Genomic DNA, 20,221 nt, shown 5'->3' on the forward strand with positions numbered 1-20,221 from the left:
CACAAAAAATGAAGAGAGTACAAATTACCACCCTAGAAATTACTTACTAATTACAAAGGGAAAAACAAATCTTTGCAGTGAAGAGCACTACCTTAACCGAGTGATCAAACCAATCACCACCGATACTGAGACAATAAAATATAACGTTCCTGCTGATATAATGCAAAAGGAAGTACAGGCATCATCTATGAAGCAGAAAAACGTTTAACTTGAATCTAATCAAGCCTCCTGATCTAAATTCCAGTTCATAGGTAGTACAAGGGATAGAAGAACAAATTAAACATCACCATACAGAAACAATAAAATATTCTGATCATAGGACTTTCATAAGAAGACTGGCCAGGAATCTCCAAACAGTTAAGGGAATGGGATAAAAAAGCGGGGGTTGCTGTAAGTTAAAAGAGACATAGAGGTGTTCCGGTGCTGGATATAGCAGAGCTCCTTATGTCAGATTAACCTCCTGACAGTAACAATTATAAACTCTGGACAATATATAAAACCCCAACAATTTGAAAATACTGGAGATCAACCAAAAGTAAGCAGAAACAGGAAAGGACACAATCTTTGAAAGGAGCATGTGTGATAACATTTTTGCCCAAGGGAGTGCTTCCAAATCAGCATCAGGAGTAGGGGGTAAGAGCTCAAGCACAAAGCAGCAGTTTTACCAGACAGAAGAGGCAGATGTCACAAAGTGAGGCAGCAAATGTGGCAGACAATGAGGAATACAAATCCCAGAAAGGAATCCAGAGGGTGAAGCCAAAAAACCAGCATGCAAAGTCCTCCCACATCTTTACCTCTCTTTTTAATGTTTATTTGTTTGTTTGTTCGTTTGAGAGAGAGAGAGCAAGCGAGCAAGTAAGCACCAGCAGGGGGAGGTAGAGGGAGAAAGAGTCTGACTCCACTCCGGGCTTCATTCCAAGACCCCAGGATCATGACTTGAGCCAAAGGCAGCCGCTTAACTGACTGAGCCATCCAGGCGCCCCGCTTTGGCTAACCTCTCAAACCGTGAGTGCACAAGGTGAGACTTGGGGGAAAAAAAACACATCCCAGCAGAAAGCAGCAACTGGGAGGCTACTCTTAGAAGTAGACTTCAAGACAAGCATTTCTAGAGAAAAAAAATGCACATTTGATAAGCATAATGATAAAAGGATTGATTTGTCAAGAAGTCATGTAACATTCCAAATTAACAGTGCTTCAAAATACATGAAGGGAGAATTGACACAATTTGTTGCTAATTTTAACACCCCTCTCTTGATTACTGATAGAAAAAAATAGACGAAACCACCAAGCACCAAAGATCTGAACAATTTCAACCAACTTGAATTCACCATAATAGAATATCCCACCCAATAATTGTACACAGAATGTTCACTAAAATACTAAAATATCATGGACCACAAAACAAGTCTTAATAAATAAATACATTTAAAGGAATCCAAGGTATAATGAAGTATGTTCTCTGACCACAATGGAATTAAACGAAAAGTCAGTAACTAAAAGATATTTGGAAAATCCTAGCACACAGGACTCTAAACTGTTAACACCTCTAAATAACCCAAAATGTCTCTTGAATCCATCAGAGTGCTAAAGCCATAAGATAATCAGGTAGTCTGAAACCCAAGGATTGACAGATAGTTCCAAAGAGAAACAAAATGCTAGAAAAAGGTCACCTGTGGCAAAGCAAGAAGAAGATACCACTTTCAAGCAAGCAGGGAAGAAGAAATTAGTTAACATTCTAAGAAACTGCTTATGGCTGAGTATGGAATAGCCTGACAGTATAAAACCCCTAGGTGCCCCAGACAGTTTGCATGCACTCATAGACTCTTTTCCACACACCTCCAATGGGTAGCCACGAGGATGACTGGAAACAGGGTAAAAGATCATGAGTCTCTCTCAGTGGTGCAAGGAATTGGCTGCCACCATGACAAAAAAAAAAAAAAAAAAAAGGCCTGCTACCCTGCCCAGTCGTAAATCACTGAGGAAGGAAGGTGAAGCAAATTCCATGCCTCATTGTTGGAGGAGGGTTTAAAAAACCCTCACCTCAATAGTCAGAAGGAATGGGGTAAGAACAGTCCCAAGCCTAGAATCTTCTATCAGTAGGACTAGAGGACCTGATAAGGGAGGGATCAGAAACTCTGAGAAAGTCCCACCTTAAGGTCCAAGCATACATAATCACCTAAGACCAATGCTATACAATAACAACAAAGAACATTTCCTGTGTCCACTCCTCTATTAACCTTGAAAGCACTGAGTTAACAAGCAAGACCAGTTCACCACTGAGGAGGGGGCAAGAGTGAGAAGAGAAACCCCTCTATCAAGCAGGCATACAGAGCAGAATACAAACACTGAGAAAAAAACTGACACTTCACCTCTGCCCTACATCTCAGGCAGCATTAGAGGAATCTGAGGCCTCTGGTACAATGAAGATAACTACAGCAAAATAAAAACTCAATCCCAGTTTAACTCCTGACTAGACTGACTTAAGTCCCCACATTAGCCACACAGAAGAGATGTACCCATTTATAGGCTTTAAATCTCTTTACTTCAGCCTTTACTATTTTATGGACAATCAAAAATTATGAGACATATGAAAAAGCAAACAAGAAAAACAAAACAATCAAACAGAAACCACACACAAAAAAGTCTAGAGGCACAGCAATCAACAGAGCCAGACTCAAAGATAATTCAGATGTTGGAGCAAGAAGACAAGAGGCTTTAGGAAAATATTTTGAACTTAATGAAAATAAAAACACAACATATCAAAATTTGTGGGATGCTGGTCAAACAGGGCATAGAAGAAAACAGCATTAAATGATCATGTTAGAAAAAAAAGGTCTAAAACCAATGATCTAAGCCTCTGTTTCAAGGATGTAAAAATGATGATCAAATTAAGGACAAATCAAGTAGAGAAAAGGATATAAAGAACAGAAATTGATGAAAGAGAAAAAAACATGAGAAAAACCAATGAAAGCAAACATGTTTTAATGAAAATATCAATAAATATTGTTGAAAGACTCTGAGAAAGACGGAGAAGACACAAATTACCACTACCAGGAATGAAAAAGGGGGCATCACCATACAGACATACATAAACATCACCACATGGACTTACCAAAACTGACTCAAGAAGAAACAGAAAACATGAATTATACTCTATTTTTAAAATTTAATATGACATTTTAAAATTTCCCAAAAGAAAATTCCAGGTTAAGATAGTTTCACTATCTAACATTTAAGGAAGAAATAATACCAATCTTAAACTCAGAAAAGAGAGAAAGAGGGATTATTTCTTAATTCATTTTATGAAGTTAGAGTAACCTTGATAGTAAAAGTCAATGACAATATGAGAAACAAAAATTATCAGATCAACATCCTTTATGAATATAGACATAAAACTTTCAATAAAATATTAGCAAATTAAGCCCTGTAATATATATATAAAGTATAACATACAATGCCCAACTGGAATCCAAGGAATGCAAGGCTCAAATATCAATGAATTTCACTATGTTTCAGAAAAAAGGCAGGAAAGAAAAAAAAAAGGGCTTGTTCATCTCAACAGATGCACAGAAAAACATCTAACAAAATTCAGCAACTCTTCATAATAAACACTCTAAGCGAAACAGGAATAGAAGGGGACTTCTTCAAACAGATAAAGCCCATCTAAAAAAAAACACATTTTACAGCTACCATCATACTTATTGATAAAATATTGAATGCTTTCTTTCTAAGACTAGGAACTAGGCAAGGATGTCCACTGCAACCATTAATAGTCAACATCGTACTAGAAGTCTTAGTCAATAAGGGAAGAAAATAACATGCTTGTGTACATCAAAAATCCAAATGAATCTGTAAGAGAATTACTGAAACTAATAAATTAATTTACCAAGGTCACAGAGTACAAGGCCAATACACAAAACACAAGTGAATTTCTCCATACTAGCAATAAACAATTGGAAAATAAAAAAAAATTAAATTTCATTTACAATAGCAACAACAAAATATTTAGGAATAATTTTTTTTTTTTAAGATTTTATTTATTTATTTGAGAGAGAGAGAGAGACAGCGAGAGAGGGAACACAAGCAGAGGGAGTGGGAGAGGGAGAAGCAGGCTTCCCGCTGAGCAGGGAGTCTGACGCAGGGCTCGATCCCAGGACTCTGGGATCATGACCTGAGCCAAAGGCAGACGCTTAACGACTGAGCCACCCAGGGACCCCTAGGAATAAATTTATCAAAAGATGTGTAAGACCTCAGAACTGCAAAACATTGCTGACAGAAAACAGAGACCCAAATATATAAAGATACATACTTTGTTCACAAATAGTAAAAGACAGATAAGACTCAATAAATGTAAAAAAAAAAAAAAAGGAAAAGAAATTTGACTGGACTCAAGTTTTTTAAAAAGCAGCAATACAAAAATTTTTTTGGTAAAACAGAAGAAATCTGAATATGCCTGGATAGTCAGGTAGATGATATTACAGAATTACAGTTAATTTCCTTAAGAAAAATAATAGTATTGCTGTTATATAGGAAAATGCCCAAGAAGAAGAATGCTGAGGTGGTATCAGGATTTACTTTCAAACAACAAGAAAGAAGTATATACACACACATATGGAAAAGCAAATGTGACAGCATATTAACAATTACTGAATCTAGAATGGAGGGCATGTACATATCTATTTCATTTGTCTTTCAATGTTTCTTTATATATAAAGATATTCAAAATAAAAATTGAAGACTAAAGTGAATGAAAAGGATTTCAAAAGAAAGTTTGAGGAAGAATGGGCGCCTGGGTGGCTCAGTTGGTTAAGCAACTGCCTTCGGCTCAGGTCATGATCCTGGAGTCCCGGGATCGAGTCCCACATCGGGCTCCCTGCTCAGCTGGGGGTCTGCTTCTCCCTCTGACCCTCTTCCCTTTCATGCTCTCTGTCTCTCATTCTCTCTCTCTCAAATAAATAAATAAAATCTTTAAAAAAAAAAAGAAAGTTTGAGGAAGAAAATTCTAGGCAAATAGCATGAGCTAAAAGAAAAATTTCAGAGGGAAATTAGGTTTTGGAGTCAATAAATTGATAGAACCAGTGATATTTTATTAAAATTTTCTGTTGATGGTGTGAAATGTAGTCAAAAATAAGTACAGAGGCTACTGGTAGGGAAATAAATCAAGATATTAAAGACTCAAGATTTCTAGATAATAAGAAAGAATGCAGAGGCTGTGGTAGCTAACTGATACGAGTCAAAGCCAACTTCAAAATTCAAGCATGAAGAACTGAAAAACAAATGCTGGCAACACAAACAAGGATAAGTCAGGAAAAGATGACAGTTTTGGTAGGAGAGGAGAGCTGGGAAGGATGAGAAATTTGGTATTAAATCATTTTTTATATTAAAATGATGGCAAGAGAAAGGTCTGCCTAAAACACGTAACTGAGAACATTTTCCTTAAAGGAGACAAAGCTGTGGCAGGAGGTGAGACAGAGGTAGAAAGTAAAACAAAAAGGGCCAAATACAGACCACTAAGAAAGATGCCACATTTAGGAGAAGAAAATATGACATCAAAAGAAACAATCTGATCTAACATACAAACTAAATAAAACTAGCTAAATATCCTATAAAATGTAACAAAACTAGTTGTTTATAATTTTAAAAAATAACTAAACCAACTAAGCAGCATTCAAAAAGGAACAAAAGAAATCATTTAGTAGAGGTATAAATCTATGAGACAATGCTTGTGTCCAAACAGGTGCTCTATAACCATGAGATGAATGAATGGACAAATAAAATGAGTAACAGATATATATACATATATATCTATATATATCTATATAGTTCGTGCTTCTAATGACACTTAACATTTTCACTGAAATGCAAATTTTACCTTAAAATCCACCCAGATGTTATGTTCCACAAATATAACAACATTATGGACCACGTACTAAATAGACGTCATGTACATTACCTCATTTAATTTTTAAAATAACCCTATGAAATAGATGCTATTATTATCATATAGATGAATATACTAAGGCTTAGAGTTCAAGAATCTTAACCAAGGTCACATAGCTAAGAGCCAGAAATCTAACACAGGCCTCTGTAATACACATGCATTTTTTCTTAATAAACATGCATTTTTGGGGCACTTAGGTGGCTAAGTCAGTTAAGCGCTGACTCTTGATTTTGGCTCAAGTCATGATCTCAGGGTCGTGAGATGCAGCCTGAGTGGGGCTCCGTGGTTAGTGCAGAGTCTGCTTGAGATTCTCTCCCTTTGCCCCTCCCCATGCACATGCGCATGCTCTCTAATAAATAAAATCTTTAAAAAAAATGCATTCTTAATTCACTATATGACAATTTTATTCAATATATGTTCATATATATATGAATACATATGAATATGACTATTTGCATAAATAAATGTGTGCAACATATATTTAGAATATATATAGAAACATATTTTTTTCTTTCTGTTAATGTTTAAAAGCTGGCTAAGTCAGAAGAGTATGTGACTCTCAATCCTGGGGTCATGAGTCTGAGCCCCACACTGGGTGCAGAGATTACTTAAAAATAAATAAGTAAGCTTTGTTTTATTATTATTTTTAAAAGATTTTATTCATTTGACAAAGGGTGGGAGGAGAGAGCAAGCACAAGCAGGGGGAGCGGCACGCAGAGGGATACATTAGTATTATTGCCTAAAATATACAAAATAAAATCTATTTGTTTGATCGTAACACTTTTATTTCACATTTTCATTACTGTTTAGTGTTCTGGTTTATAAACCTCAGTTCAGAGGTAGTTTATGTTAAGTATATATGTGTGCCTTATCTGGGATCATGACCAGAGCCAAAGGCAGCCAGTTAACCGACTGAGCCACACAGGTACCCCAATAAATAAACGTTAAAGAATTTTTTTAAATAAATAAAACTGTCATCAAGTACAACCAATGCTTGATCCTGTGGTCTACTCTTAAGGGAACAAATAACCCAGTTTAAGAAGCACATGTTAATAATGATGTGTTCATATCCGACTCTTGATTTTGGCTTAGGTCATGATTTCAGGGTCATGGAACCAAGGCCCACACTGGGCTCTACATTCAGTGGGGAGTCTTGCCTGAGATTCTCTCCCTTTCCTTTTCCTTCCCCACTCTCCCCACCACGCGCTAGCATGTGCATGCATACTCTCTCAGATAAATAAATAAATCTTTAAAAAAAAATAATGCTGCTGTCATTTCAAAGTTGATACTTTTAATCCCTCTATTTGGTGACAAAAGCACTCTGAGCTCTTTTTTTCACTGTTTGATTAAACTTATATCTGTGGTCAGGAAACACATTTGGGAGAAACTGACCAGAGTAAAACCACTATTCCTGGCTTTCAAACAAAACAAAGATATTTAATTTATATATGGAGATCAAAACCTTCATCTTAGAGCAGGGGTCAGCAAACTATAGCCTGTGAGCGAAATCCTGCCCACAGACTGTTTTTGTAAATAATTTACTGGAAAGTAGCCATGCCCATCCATCTACATACTGTCTGCAGCAGAGTTGAGAACTTTTTTTTTTTTTTTTTTGAGAGTTGAGTAATTTCAAGAGAAACCATATGGCTTGTAAAGTATAAAATATTACTACCTCGCCCTTTACAGGTAAAATTTGCAGGCCCTTGCCCTAGCATCTTTTGCCAAGCTCTGTCTACTAATAAATAAAACATACACAATAATTACACAAAAAACTCTTTGGCCTTTCCCTCTCTAATATTTATGTTTATAAACATACACACCAACTTTTAATCACATTGGATTCTAAAATTTAGTGGGTCCTGTACGAAATGCTTCACATCTCACTGACCAATATATATTTTTATCTTAAATATTTTAGATTTTAAAAGGTAAACTGTAGTTTCCTTCACCAATAGCAACGAATGTTTGCAGTTTGTATATCCTGCAGATAGATCTGTTTTTGAAAAGAAGTGCTATGTTAGAATAAAAAACAATTCAGAAACCAGTTCTGGTTCAAAAACAGCCAAATATCAAATTTACACTAGGGGGGAAATTATAGCTGATACTTAATTCAGTCACAATGATTTAACAACTGAAGAGAAAATCAGTTAACACTGCTTTTAAAAACAGGGAAATTAAGAGACTGAACAAGAAGACTGATCTAAAAGACCTCATACATATATATATTTACATATAAAATCAACAGTTTTAAAAAATATATATATATAAATACATTTGTATGGTAAATAACATTGACATTATTTTGTCCAGGAAGCCTTCATTTATTCTTCAGAGTATGAGCCCTCTTATATGTTCTCACAGCACCCTTAATTTTCCTTAATCTTGCACTTACCATGCTTTATAACACAAATGCTTATTTATTTGTATGTATATAACTGCTCTACATTTATAATCTCAACAAGGGCAGAAATCACATCTTTTCTTTATCACTGCATCCCTAATGTCTAATACAATGATAAGAACATAGTAGGCACTCAGTAAATATTTGTGAAATGAATAAAAAAGAAATCACAAGTTCAAAACAACCTATACATTAGTATTATTGCCTAAAATATACAAAATAAAATCTATATATGTTTGATCATAACACTTTTATTTCACATTTTCATTACTGTTTAGTATTCTGGTTTATAAACCTCAGTTCAGAGGTAGTATATGTTAAATATATATGTGTGCCTTATCTGGTTTATTTAGGGGTTCTTTACCAAAAAAAATTTTTTTTTGAAAATCACTGATTTAGAAGATTAGCATGATATGTAGCAATTAGGCAAGAGAGACCAAGTCAGTCTTCTCTTTCGGCATCTCAGTATCTCTACAATGTACTGTGTCAAAACTCAAAAACTACTAAATAACTGAACGACTTGCCAATAAACTCATTATCTGGTAATATATCCATTCCTGACAGCAAGTACCAAAGCTATCTTTCTTATAATACCATTTGGAACACTGGGAGTGATTTTTAACTTAAAAGCTTTTGAAAGGACATGACATAAGGGAGGAACCAGTCATCCACATATCCTGAAATGATTAGTAAACACACGGTCCAATTCTCTAGTTCCTAATCCTTGACCAGTAGGTCAAGAAGGCAATCATTGAGGAAACTTCTAATTTTCAACCATGGAGCAGAGAGAAGGAATATATTCACAGTTGTCATACAGAAGGTGTCTTTGAAAATACAAGTTTCTGATAAGCAACTTGGGTTTCACTAAAAATGAAAATGAATCAAATATCCACAAATATCTATTTATGGCAGATTAAGACCAAGGAAAGTTTTCTTCAAAGTAAGGAGTAGGAGAAAGATAAGTGATTGCCCTAAGGACTCCCAGTAAGAGATGCTTCAGACATTAATAACATTATCATTCTGCTTTTGAGTATGTAACAACTTCAAACAACAACCCAGTTTCCTCATAACCCAATAAATCAAATTGAAAGTAGCCGTTTCCCATCCAAATGGTGGTAGTGGTGGTAACAAAATCAGTGCCTTATGAATGTAGAATTACATATATTATATAATTTGAATAATACATTAATCCTGGGAAACTATCAGGGCCAGTATTTTAATCCTTTTTTTATAGATAATTAATTCTCCACTTACATATATGATAAAGAGAAAGACTTGTTCAAAATTACACTGATAGGAAGCAGCAAAAATGGTCTTTTAACAATAAAATGCTATCTGCAATTGTGTAAGTATGAACCTCTAGATCTAGGGGCATAAAATAAAAACAAACCCCTTTCTAAACATGTTCTATTACCATACTCACTAAGAGAAGTACATTAAAAATGGCAGGGACTTTGGAAGTAGATTTGTATTTGTATTTCAACTCTGTTATTTACTGGTTTATGACCTTTGACATTTAGATTAGGGGGCAAGATATAAACTATACAGAGTTTAAGAAGTTAAATGAAGACTGTATGTCAAGTTCTCACATGAATTAATGTACAAGGGAGGTTCTAATCTTGGCCACTGTTAAAATTATTTCCTCTTCCCTTTTAGCCAGCAAGAACATCAGATCCTAGTATCTAGCATGGCTCCATCAAAAAGGTCTCTGGAGACGGAGCCCCATAGGGTTCTATCTCAGTACAAGTTGAGGCTTCTGAGCTAGGCAAAGAGCTTAAGTTACTTGCTCAAGTTCAGTCTTTATGAAAAAAAAGTTCAATTTCCCCTCCTTCTCCCACCTTCCCTTTAACTTGTGGTAAAAGATACAGCTAAGGAAACAATTATTTTTTAAAGGAGTAATAAAGACAAGCAGATAAAGAAGTGAGAGAGTGAATAATTATTTGGCAATAGGGTCCAGCTGACAAAGGATGGTTCACTGAAGTAACAGGAAAACAGAGTCCAGAGGAAAGAAAAAAAATCTAATTAATCTCTTGAATCCTAGACAAAAGGCATACAGAAAAGTAGAGCCTCATCCTATGAAGATAGAGGATCTTAACAGCAGTTTATTGCAGAATCCAATTAACCCTAAAATTCTGCAAGAAAGCCTTGTTTTGGGAAAGGCAAAAGACAGAATGACTTGTTTCCCCATGGAAAGAAATTGCAATCATCTCTTCAATTATAATAAGAGAAATGACTATTTTACTAGGAATCTTGAACATACTCAATACCAAAGAAAAAAGTAAATTCAAGAAGTTTAACTGAGGAAATACCCAGGAACCTCACTAAAAGAGTAAGAAGGATTATCTCTTTTATCCCTTAACATTTACCTTAGTACTAGGCAAGAAGGGTCTGAAAATGCTAAAGAAGCTAAGTAAGGAGAGGAAACTAAAGATTAAAGGTTCGAATGGGTTTTTTAGTGATTCTAGAGATAAGAAACATATGCTTCTCCCTTAGGTCATGTCTCCCAAAATAGCTTCTCAAGAATACCAAATGGCATAACAGAGATATACCTACCAGCTGTCAGGGATGTCTCAAATCCATCTTTAATGAAACAGCTGAGACTCTACTTCTTCATATAACTTTGAACTGCTACAAGTGTAAAGGGTACTATTTCTTACACTGGGAAGAAGGGCAGGAAAGAACAATAGGCAAATTAATGAATTATATATGGTTCCAATTTCAAGTTAGTCGTTTGTTTCACGTGGAATGTTCTCCTTTGATTGAAACCATTAGTACCCAATAACAAAAGAACTTGAGTTTAAATATTCATAATCACAACTAAGATGCAATCTCTCTCATATAATAACCACTTATCAATAACAAAAATCATATTTAAACTAACAAATTATGTTCTTCACAAGGAAATGTAAGAATTCTAATTCATTAGTATGCTATTGTTCTGCCCAACTACAGACAAGTTACCTACAAATGCCTAACAAAGTCAAGTAAGACCAAAACTCCGAAGTATTATTTTTTTAAGAAAAATTTAGATAACTCTGCTAAATATCTGTAATCTATATCTCTTATGCTAACCTAAATCTATAATATTAATGTTAAAATAAATATCATCAACCTGTTAGGCAGCAACAAGGAAAATAAAAGAACTATTGGACATACCCTATGCAATATTTCTAAAACCTTTAATGCAGTATGAAGAAAATTGTTGAAAATTCTTCTTTCAGAAGGGGGAATGCCGATCTTGTAGAGTTTCAAAAGATGTACCACAACTTCCTTAAAAAGTTCTACAATCTTGAGGAATAGTGGAGGTTCAAGTACTGACCACCAGTTTTCTGTTATTAAAGGGTGAACATACAAATAAAATGAATTTTTTTTTTAAATCACAGTTTTCAAAATCATACAAGACTTTTCTTCTAAAAGCAGTAGTCTTAACCCTTTCAAAATCCCAGGAAGATCCATATAACACAATATTTTATGTAACATTTCTAGGGTTTACAGACACCATCCTACTCTCAAGTTAAAGAATGCTGTTCTAAAAGCTCTCAGAAGCAAAAATAAAGAAAGGTCTACTGAATTTATTTCTTGGCTTCCTACATTATATTAAAAACTCACTACTATATCTAACATTAAATCGGTTACTAAAAAGTGCTTTGGGGGTGGGTGAGCTCACCTGGCTAGCTCAACAGGAAGAGCATGTGACTCTTGATCTCAAGGTCAGGAGTTTGAAAACCATGTTGGGTGTACAGATTACTAAAAACAATAAACTTAAAAAAACCACACCACATCTTTTTTTAAAAAAAAGTGCTTTGAAAATTAGAATTTTAATTTTTAAAGATTCTAAAATCCCAATATTTAGGGATCTTTCCAAGTTATATCTTTCAACTTAACATAAAGTTGAAATATTGTGAAGTACCACCTTTAAAATGCAAGGTAATCCTAAAAATTGGATACTGAGAACAATGTAAAGTATTAACATGTCTGTTCTTCCCCACAATCACTATTTGTTTGTAGTTATTAACTACAAATACCATAATCTTATGAAGCAGGCAGAAATACAAAAACTCTGACAACATGGAAGCAATACTCTTGTGAGTCCCTGCTTCACTCTTATTCACTAATTATCTCAGAATTGAGGATTCTACTCTTTGCTTGCTTACTACCCTCTGCTCACTCTCAGCCTAAAACTTTTTGTACTGATTTTATGACTTCTATATATCTTAGCTTCACAAACCTATAAATTCTATCAGGAACCCATTCTGTTGGGTTAAATGTAGCAAACAAACTATAATGGCCAGGAGACAGAGATGAAATCCATACAAATTAAAAAATTAAAGTGAGAAAAGTTTAGGCCAAAAAATTACAGTAGACAGAGACAGAACAATAAAATCAGATTAGTGGTAGAATCTCTTCTACGTGGAGAGAAATAATATCAAACAGGGGAAATTAGCAAGTGACAGATATACAAGGCAAAGAGTTAAGAGAGTTCAAAGAGGATTTAATACCCATGTTTGTTCAGTTTTAATTGTTCCTCCACCTTTACTTCTTTAATAAGCAAGACCAAGGGGATGAGGGAGGGGAATACAGAAAATAGTTGTTATCTTTCCTGATATGGTCTCTGCTGTTGTGTTTGATTAAAATTTTAATATTTAACATGCTTTGCCTCTAACAACCAGCATGACTAGAAAAAAGCAATATAAGAAAAACAGGTTTATTCTTCTGTAAGACACTGTCAAATAAGCAGGGTAGCAAAATTTCAGACAGCAAAAAAAAATTAAAAACTTATTAGCATTTTCATTTAAAGAGAAAAAGTTATGAAAGAAAAAAAGACTAAAATTCTTACCAAGTACTTTCAATGGTGCCTTTTCTAGGTTCACAAGAGCTGTACCAAAGGGAATTGCTATTGTTGTGAAATTGTTGGAATCACTCATCAGGGGGCATTCTGGTAGAGTAAGATAAAACCTCAATGCTTCAACATCAGGTAAGGAGCTAGTCAGTTTAGGAATAAGATTCTTTTCCAAACTAGCTGCCACCTATATTTTGACAAAAAGTAAAACCTACTTTATTTAAAATGAATGTACTTTCCAAAAAGAAGAAGAAAAATCATAAACACAGCAAACATGAAATGGTGAAAAAAATGTATCTTAAAATGAATCAATGAATGTACTTTGAAGCACAGTGAAAATTAATGCCTAAGCACTGCTAAGAGCATTTTAAAAATATTGTGTGTAAGTCTCAATTTAAACTCTCTATAGCTATACCTATATAAACCAACACGGTAATGTTAAGTATTAAAGGTCTACTCAAACATCTGGAGAGATTTACAGATATTTGATAGCTAAACCGTAAATTCTTTAAAATAAAACCTTATTTTAATTCTTATATTAGCTTACATAAAAAATCATAGAAACCACATCACAATGAAACATTTGAAACTATAAAGTTAATTAGGCTATAAATACACAAAATAACATGGAATATAAAGTTCAACAGGCTACATAACACAAATATAAAATACTTTAAGAACAAACCTGCTGAGATATCTGAGGATGATCAGGTTGTATAAGTTTGTGGAATAAAAGCCTAGCAGCATTCATATCAACCCCTGAAAATTTGGTGCCTGTTCTATAGTGATCATCATTGCTATTAAAGAAAAAAACAGAAAAAGAAGAGAGAGAGAAGGAAAATAATAAAGCCTTAAAGTTATTTCACTTATTTAATATATTACTTACTACAATAAATTTTAAAAATTCCGTATACCAAAGAATTACCACTTACCTAACAGCTAGAAAACTTCCATTTAGACAACCAGAGGAAGAAAACGTTCCATCTATTTCACTAAAAAGAAAGTTAAAAATCCCCAAATCACAAAATGAGAAATCTACTGTTCACTTTTTTTAATCAAAATATTTAATATAATATTTAATGCCACAGATCACTCCTCTAACCAATACTCAACCAGTATAAATCAAAATTTTATAAATTACTAAATTACTAAGGATTAAAGTAATACAGCTTACCCTAGACTTTCTCAAATTCATCAGACTAATCCTATGTTCGTCCTTTCTTTTTTTTTTAAAGCCTACAGCACCCGGTATTCCCAGGCGGTCTCCCATCCAAGTACTAACCAGGCCCGACCCTGCTTAGCTTCCGAAATCAAATGAGATCAGGGGCATTCAGGGTGGTATGACTACAGACACAAATCTGATGTTGCTAAAAAAATTTTTTTTTACATAAACATATACATTTAATTTTCTTAACTATACATGATGGTAAATCTAATGTAGGATGTTATTTTTTTTGAAGTCCACTCTTCGGCTTTTAAGAAAAATTTTAATTTGGGAAAACAATCTATCATTAAAAAACAGCTTCTCAGATACAGTCCCTCATCCCCAAAACCAGTGCCACCTGCAGTAACAGAAAACTCTAACTACTAAACAAGTTCATCTATAAGCAAAATATTCAAGAAAGATTTAATACTTAAGTCTTTTAGGGAGTATAAAAGTTAAAAGACAGTGAACACTAGGAAGCTAGAAGTAACATTATTTTAAACCCAATCCTAAAGTGATTGTGTTTAATATTTTAAGTTATCATTTAATATTATGGATATGAAAGAATTACAACATATATAAATTCAAATGAGATCTCTTAAAATATCCATTATTATAGAAATTCTAGACATTTAAACTTATGATTTTTTTTTTTTTTGGTGAGTGATATTAATAAAATATTTATTAAAATAAAAACTTCTAAGTACCAGATAGCACTACCATGGAGGTAAAAGGTTGTGTTTGTGTTGTGTAGGTAAAATGTTTTTCTTACTTGGCTATCTCCACAGGCAACCTTCCAGAGGGGTAGCTCAGCCATTTTTGAATTAGAGCTTCATTCAGAGTCCAGATCTGCTTTGAAGGATCAGGACATCTAAAGTCATCTGGTGGTCCACAGTTCTAAATTTAAAATAAGTAGATTAGCCAGAGAGAAGATATATATGTAACTTATACCAAGACATGTTTCCACTATGTATTTAGGTTTTTTTTAACAGAGTATATCTCTACTAAATACCTGAAACAATACTTATCAACTAGATCAGAAAAATTCTGTAGACTTGGGGGCAAAAAAATTTAAGGCAATTACTTTGTAACATACAAAGAACATTAATATGGGCTTTAAAAATTCTTCAAAGTTATTTGAGCTCAGTAGTTATTTGTATGACTACTATTACCTGGCGATTAGAATAATGTGAAAAGCTTTGATCTCCCCCCGAGAAAATTCTTTTCACACAGAAATATTCTTCAGAATCTGTAATAAAAATAAGATGTAAATAAATTTAAGATTTATATGACATTTTCAGAGCATCAAATATGCTACTGGATTTTCTCTTAATAATCTAACTCAATTAAACCTCCCATTCAGCATTCAATGATATAAAATGACTTGGAATATTTTGATTACTATGGAAATGAGATTGACCAAGTGACACACATTGAATAATTCCATAAGCATAAACAGCACTTGGTAAGTTTGCCAAGTCTTTCTTCTAGCTTACACAAAAAGGTGCTGTTTTCTAGTCTATGTCTTTTTTATCTCAATATATTTTACTTTAAACTGAAGATGATGTAAAAGTGAATGAAGGGTATAAAAGACAGCTCAGAAGAAAATAAAAATTAAGAATATTCATTTTTTTAAAAGAATGATAACAAATGTTAAAACTTCTGGAGTAAAATACTTGATAATGCAAAATTATTTTCATTTAATATAGCTGTACAAAAGTAAGATGACACACACAGCTCTTCACTGGCAACTATTTTATCAATAAAACCCAAATCCACTGCCTGGGTGGCACAGTCAGTTAAGCTCCAACTCTAGGTTTCCGTTCAGGTTGTGATCTCGAGCCCTATGTCAGGCTCTGTGCTCTGCTCTCAGTGGGAGTCTTCTTAAGACTCTCCCTCTGCACCTCCCCCCACCCCTCTCTCTCTCAAAAAAAAGAAACCTTAAAAAAAAAATCCAGTTCAAAAAAATTAATAAGCAAATTTAGTAGCAGTAAAATTAAGACAATAAAGTTCTTTTTCAAAAAGATATTTGATGCCTCTTCCTTTCTTTTTTTTTTTTGCTTCTCAAAATGGAAAGAGTATTATCAAAAGTACTGCGGGGAGCAGGTGAGAGTACTGCTTGGCTAGTACTTAGAGGTATCACATACCAAAATATCAAAGCCCAATATTGTAACCTAAGGCTCATTATTTCCAAATATAATACATTTCTGTCATCCTACTCCTGACCCCCACACCACCCTTTAGTTTACTAGTTCTTTACCTTGTATTATTTGTGACCATGGCTGCTACAGAATTATACATTCTTAAGGAAGGACCACATCTTAATTTCCTTGATTATTCCTTACTACCAAGCACAATGTTTTATTTGCAAAAGAACTCATTAAATATTCGTTAACATCAATATATAATGTGAAGTAATATTTACGTAGCTTAGAACATACTAAGAACCTCAGAATTCAGAACATTAACATGACTAAATTTTTCACAAGTACCAAGAATGCTCTAGATCAAAAATAACTTTTAAGAACAGATTAATGGGTAAATCTAAAACATTAAATAATGATTCCACTTAAAATCTTTTCTCTACATCATTGCCACAAATCTAAATGAAACTGTTCGCTTCCTTAAAAGATTTAGCAGGATGTTATTCATTTATCCCTAAAATGTGATTCTGCTCTCTATAAATAATCAAGAAGGATGAGTACAGCACATGAATAGGTTTCTTGGGAATATGAGGAAGGTACCAAAAATTATTTTTCTTAATTTCCTTTTAATCCTACTCCAAAAAGTTTACATAATCTAGTTATCTGTCTTACACAGCTTCTTGCAGACTGAATTTTGCTAATTGTATCCTTAAGGTTTCTCCTCACATTTTTCTTGGTCTTCTGTACTTCCTGTAAATTGGTAGTTGGATCTAGAAAGGCTTTAATTAAAGACTGATAGTTTCAACAAAACTATTACAAGGTGGTAGTGGGGGCTGTTCTTCTATCAGGAAGCACATAATGTGTGGCTGGGTTCCTTTCTGCAATGTTAGGAACCACTGACGCTCAGTGCTTAGACTATTAATTCACTGTGGGTTGAAAAATGATGATATGCGAACATTACTTCCTCATCTTGCAGCTGGCCCATTAGCTTCCCAAACTACAGAGTTTGTTACCCTGTAATAGGAAAAAATTAACTCTTGATCTTTACCATTTATTTGCTTTTCTCTTGCCTTTTAAACTTGCATTTCTTTGATACTAAAGAGGATAATAATTTTTCTTTCTTTTTTAAAATATTTTATTTATTTATTTGACAGAGAGAGAGAGCACAAGCAGGCAAAGCAGCAGGCAGAGGGAGAGTGGAGAAGCAGGCTCTCCGCTGGGGCTCGATCCCAGAACTCTGGGATCATGACCTGAGCCAAAGGCAGACACTTAACCGACTGAGCCACCCAGGCGCCCCAATAATAATTTTTCTTAAAGATTTATTTATTTATTTTAGAGAAAAAGAGAGTGCATGAGCAGGAGGAGGGGGAGAGAATCTCAGGAGATTCCCCGCCGAGTGTGGGGCCTCACACGGGGCTGATCTCACAACCCCGAGATCATGACCTGAGCCAAAATCAAGACTGACTGAGCCACCCAGGTGCTCCAAGAGGGTAATAATTTTTGCATGAGTTTTAGTAACATGAATTTCCTCTTTGAGCATTTCCATTAATTTCCTTTAACTATTAAGTGTGTTAATGTTTGTCTTATTTATTTATTAGGTGTCTCCCTGTTTTTCTCACCAATATGTATGAGCACTTTGGATATTCAGGCTAATTAATCCTAGGCTGTATTTGCTACAACAATTTTTCTTTTTCTTTTTTTTTTTTTTAAGATTTTATTTATTTGCGAGAGAGACAATGACAGACGGAGAGCATGAGAGGGAGGAGGGTCAGAGGGAGAAGCAGACTCCCTGCTGAGCAGGGAGCCTGATGTGGGACTCGATCCCAGGACTCCAGGATCATAACCTGAGCCGAAGGCAGTCGCTTAACCAACTGAGCCACCCAGGCGCCCTACAACAATTTTTCTTAAATAATTATTTAATTTTGACTCACAGAAGATTTGTTTTTCCATTTAATCAAATGTATTTATCTCTTCCTTTATAAAGACTTTCATTGCCATAATGCTGAGAAAGGCTTTCCCATTTCATGTGTGTGTGTGTGTGTGTGTGTGTGTTTTTAAAGTAATCTCTCCACCCAAGGTGGGGCTCCAACTCACAACCTCAATACCAAGAGTCACATGCTCTTTCGACTGAGGCAGCCAGGAGCCCCAAGGCTTTTCCCATGTTTGAATCAGAGAATTATTTTCTTAAGAACTTTTAAACATTTAATTCTTTAATCCTTTATACCTTAGTGTTATAAACTATTAGGTTATATATATAACTCAGGTTAGGATCTAAACTGACCTTTTCTCCCCAATTTTCACGTGCTGAGTAATCCTCCCTTCTCAGATTAGTGATGCCTTGTTTTAAAGTTATGAAAAGGCACTACCTCTTCCACCTATAACCACAATGCTAAAAAATACTGACACTCTTCTCTACCAAAGTGTTCTCTCAAAGTCCTTGAGAATATATATCTCCAAGAACAATTACCAAGGAACTAGAGTTTGAATTTGAAATAAAATTTATATACAATGTAAGTTATATATACACCTTATAGAATATTATATTCTTATATAAGGTATAACATACCTTATATAGGGTGTGTGTGTATATATACACACACATATATACACACTTATATAGGGTATAATATAATATAAATATTATATACAATACCTACATGGAATTCCCCTTCCTCCGGACTTTCCATTAAATTCTAATGATCTGAATATCTATGTATATACCAATAATCTGATTTGTTATAGTTTTATATAGTACATATTGTCATATCTAGGAGGGCTATTTCACATTCTCCTTGCTCTTTACAAAATACTTTTTACATTGTAAGAAAAAATTGTGAAGACTTTGAAACAGGGCTCCCTGCCGACCAATACTAAGCCCTGATTAAAGCATCCTTCAGGAATTGCTGAAAGGTGTTACTGAGCTACCTACTATTCTGTAAATTGTACTTCTATTTAGGAGCAGTACTGACAGAGATACAACAATGTACGTGTTTTTTTTTTTTTTTTTTAAAGATTTTAGGGACTCCTGGGTGGCTCAGTCAATTAAGCGTCTGCCTTCGTCTCAGGTCATGACCCTGGGGCCCTGGGATCGAGTCCCACATCGGGCTCCTTGCTCGGCAGGGAGTCTGCTTCTCCCTCTGCCTGCCGCTCCCCCTGCTTGCGCTCTCTCTCTCTCTCAATAAATAAATAAAATCTTTTTTTATAAAGATTTTATTTATTTGCCAGAGAGAGAAAGAGCATGCATACAAGCAGGGGGCGTGGCAGAGGGAGAGGCAGGCTCCCCACTGAGCAGGGAGCCCAACGCAGGTTCAATCCCAGGACCCTGGGATCAGGACCTGCGCAGAAAGCAGACGCTTAACCAACTAAGCCACCCAGGTGCCCCCTTTTTTGTTTTTTTTTTAAAGATTTATTTATTTTAGAGAGAGAAGCACGCAGAGCTGGGGGAACAGCAGGGGGACCTTCAAGTAGATTCCCCACTGAGCGTGGAGCCCAATGCAGGGCTCAATTCCAGGACCCTGAGATCATGACTTGAGCCAAAATCAAGAGTTGGATGCTTGACCAACTGAGTCACCCAACACCCCTAAAACTACAAAAATTTTAAAATACTGACTCATTTAAAGATGAGCAATAATGAACGTACTACATGTTAACAAAGATAACATCTTAGTATTAATACGAAAGCCATTTTGAT

The 20,221-nt window shown here is 34.7% G+C and overlaps 1 protein-coding gene and 1 non-coding gene across 6 annotated transcripts in view; both read right to left on the reverse strand.

The window, feature by feature from the left end:
• Positions 1-20,221, reverse strand: part of HERC4 (HECT and RLD domain containing E3 ubiquitin protein ligase 4) — a 138,243-nt gene that overhangs the window by 46,189 nt on the left and 71,833 nt on the right. For all 5 annotated transcript variants that reach the window (XM_032423959.1, XM_032423958.1, XM_032423961.1 and 2 more), the window contains 6 exons: positions 15,559-15,635; positions 15,159-15,283; positions 14,115-14,174; positions 13,868-13,979; positions 13,180-13,369; positions 11,499-11,671 (listed from right to left, as the gene is read on the reverse strand). In XM_032423959.1, coding sequence (XP_032279850.1) covers positions 11,499-11,671; positions 13,180-13,369; positions 13,868-13,979; positions 14,115-14,174; positions 15,159-15,283; positions 15,559-15,635 — 737 coding nt within the window. The remainder of the gene's footprint in view (positions 1-11,498; positions 11,672-13,179; positions 13,370-13,867; positions 13,980-14,114; positions 14,175-15,158; positions 15,284-15,558; positions 15,636-20,221) is intronic.
• LOC116644407 lies at positions 14,416-14,534 on the reverse strand. The gene has a single exon (XR_004301734.1). It is a non-coding gene; the product is annotated as a 5S ribosomal RNA (ribosomal RNA).

The sequence above is a fragment of the Phoca vitulina genome, unplaced genomic scaffold, assembly GCF_004348235.1.
Source record: "Phoca vitulina isolate PV1807 unplaced genomic scaffold, GSC_HSeal_1.0 scaffold29, whole genome shotgun sequence".
NCBI lineage: Eukaryota > Metazoa > Chordata > Mammalia > Carnivora > Phocidae > Phoca > Phoca vitulina.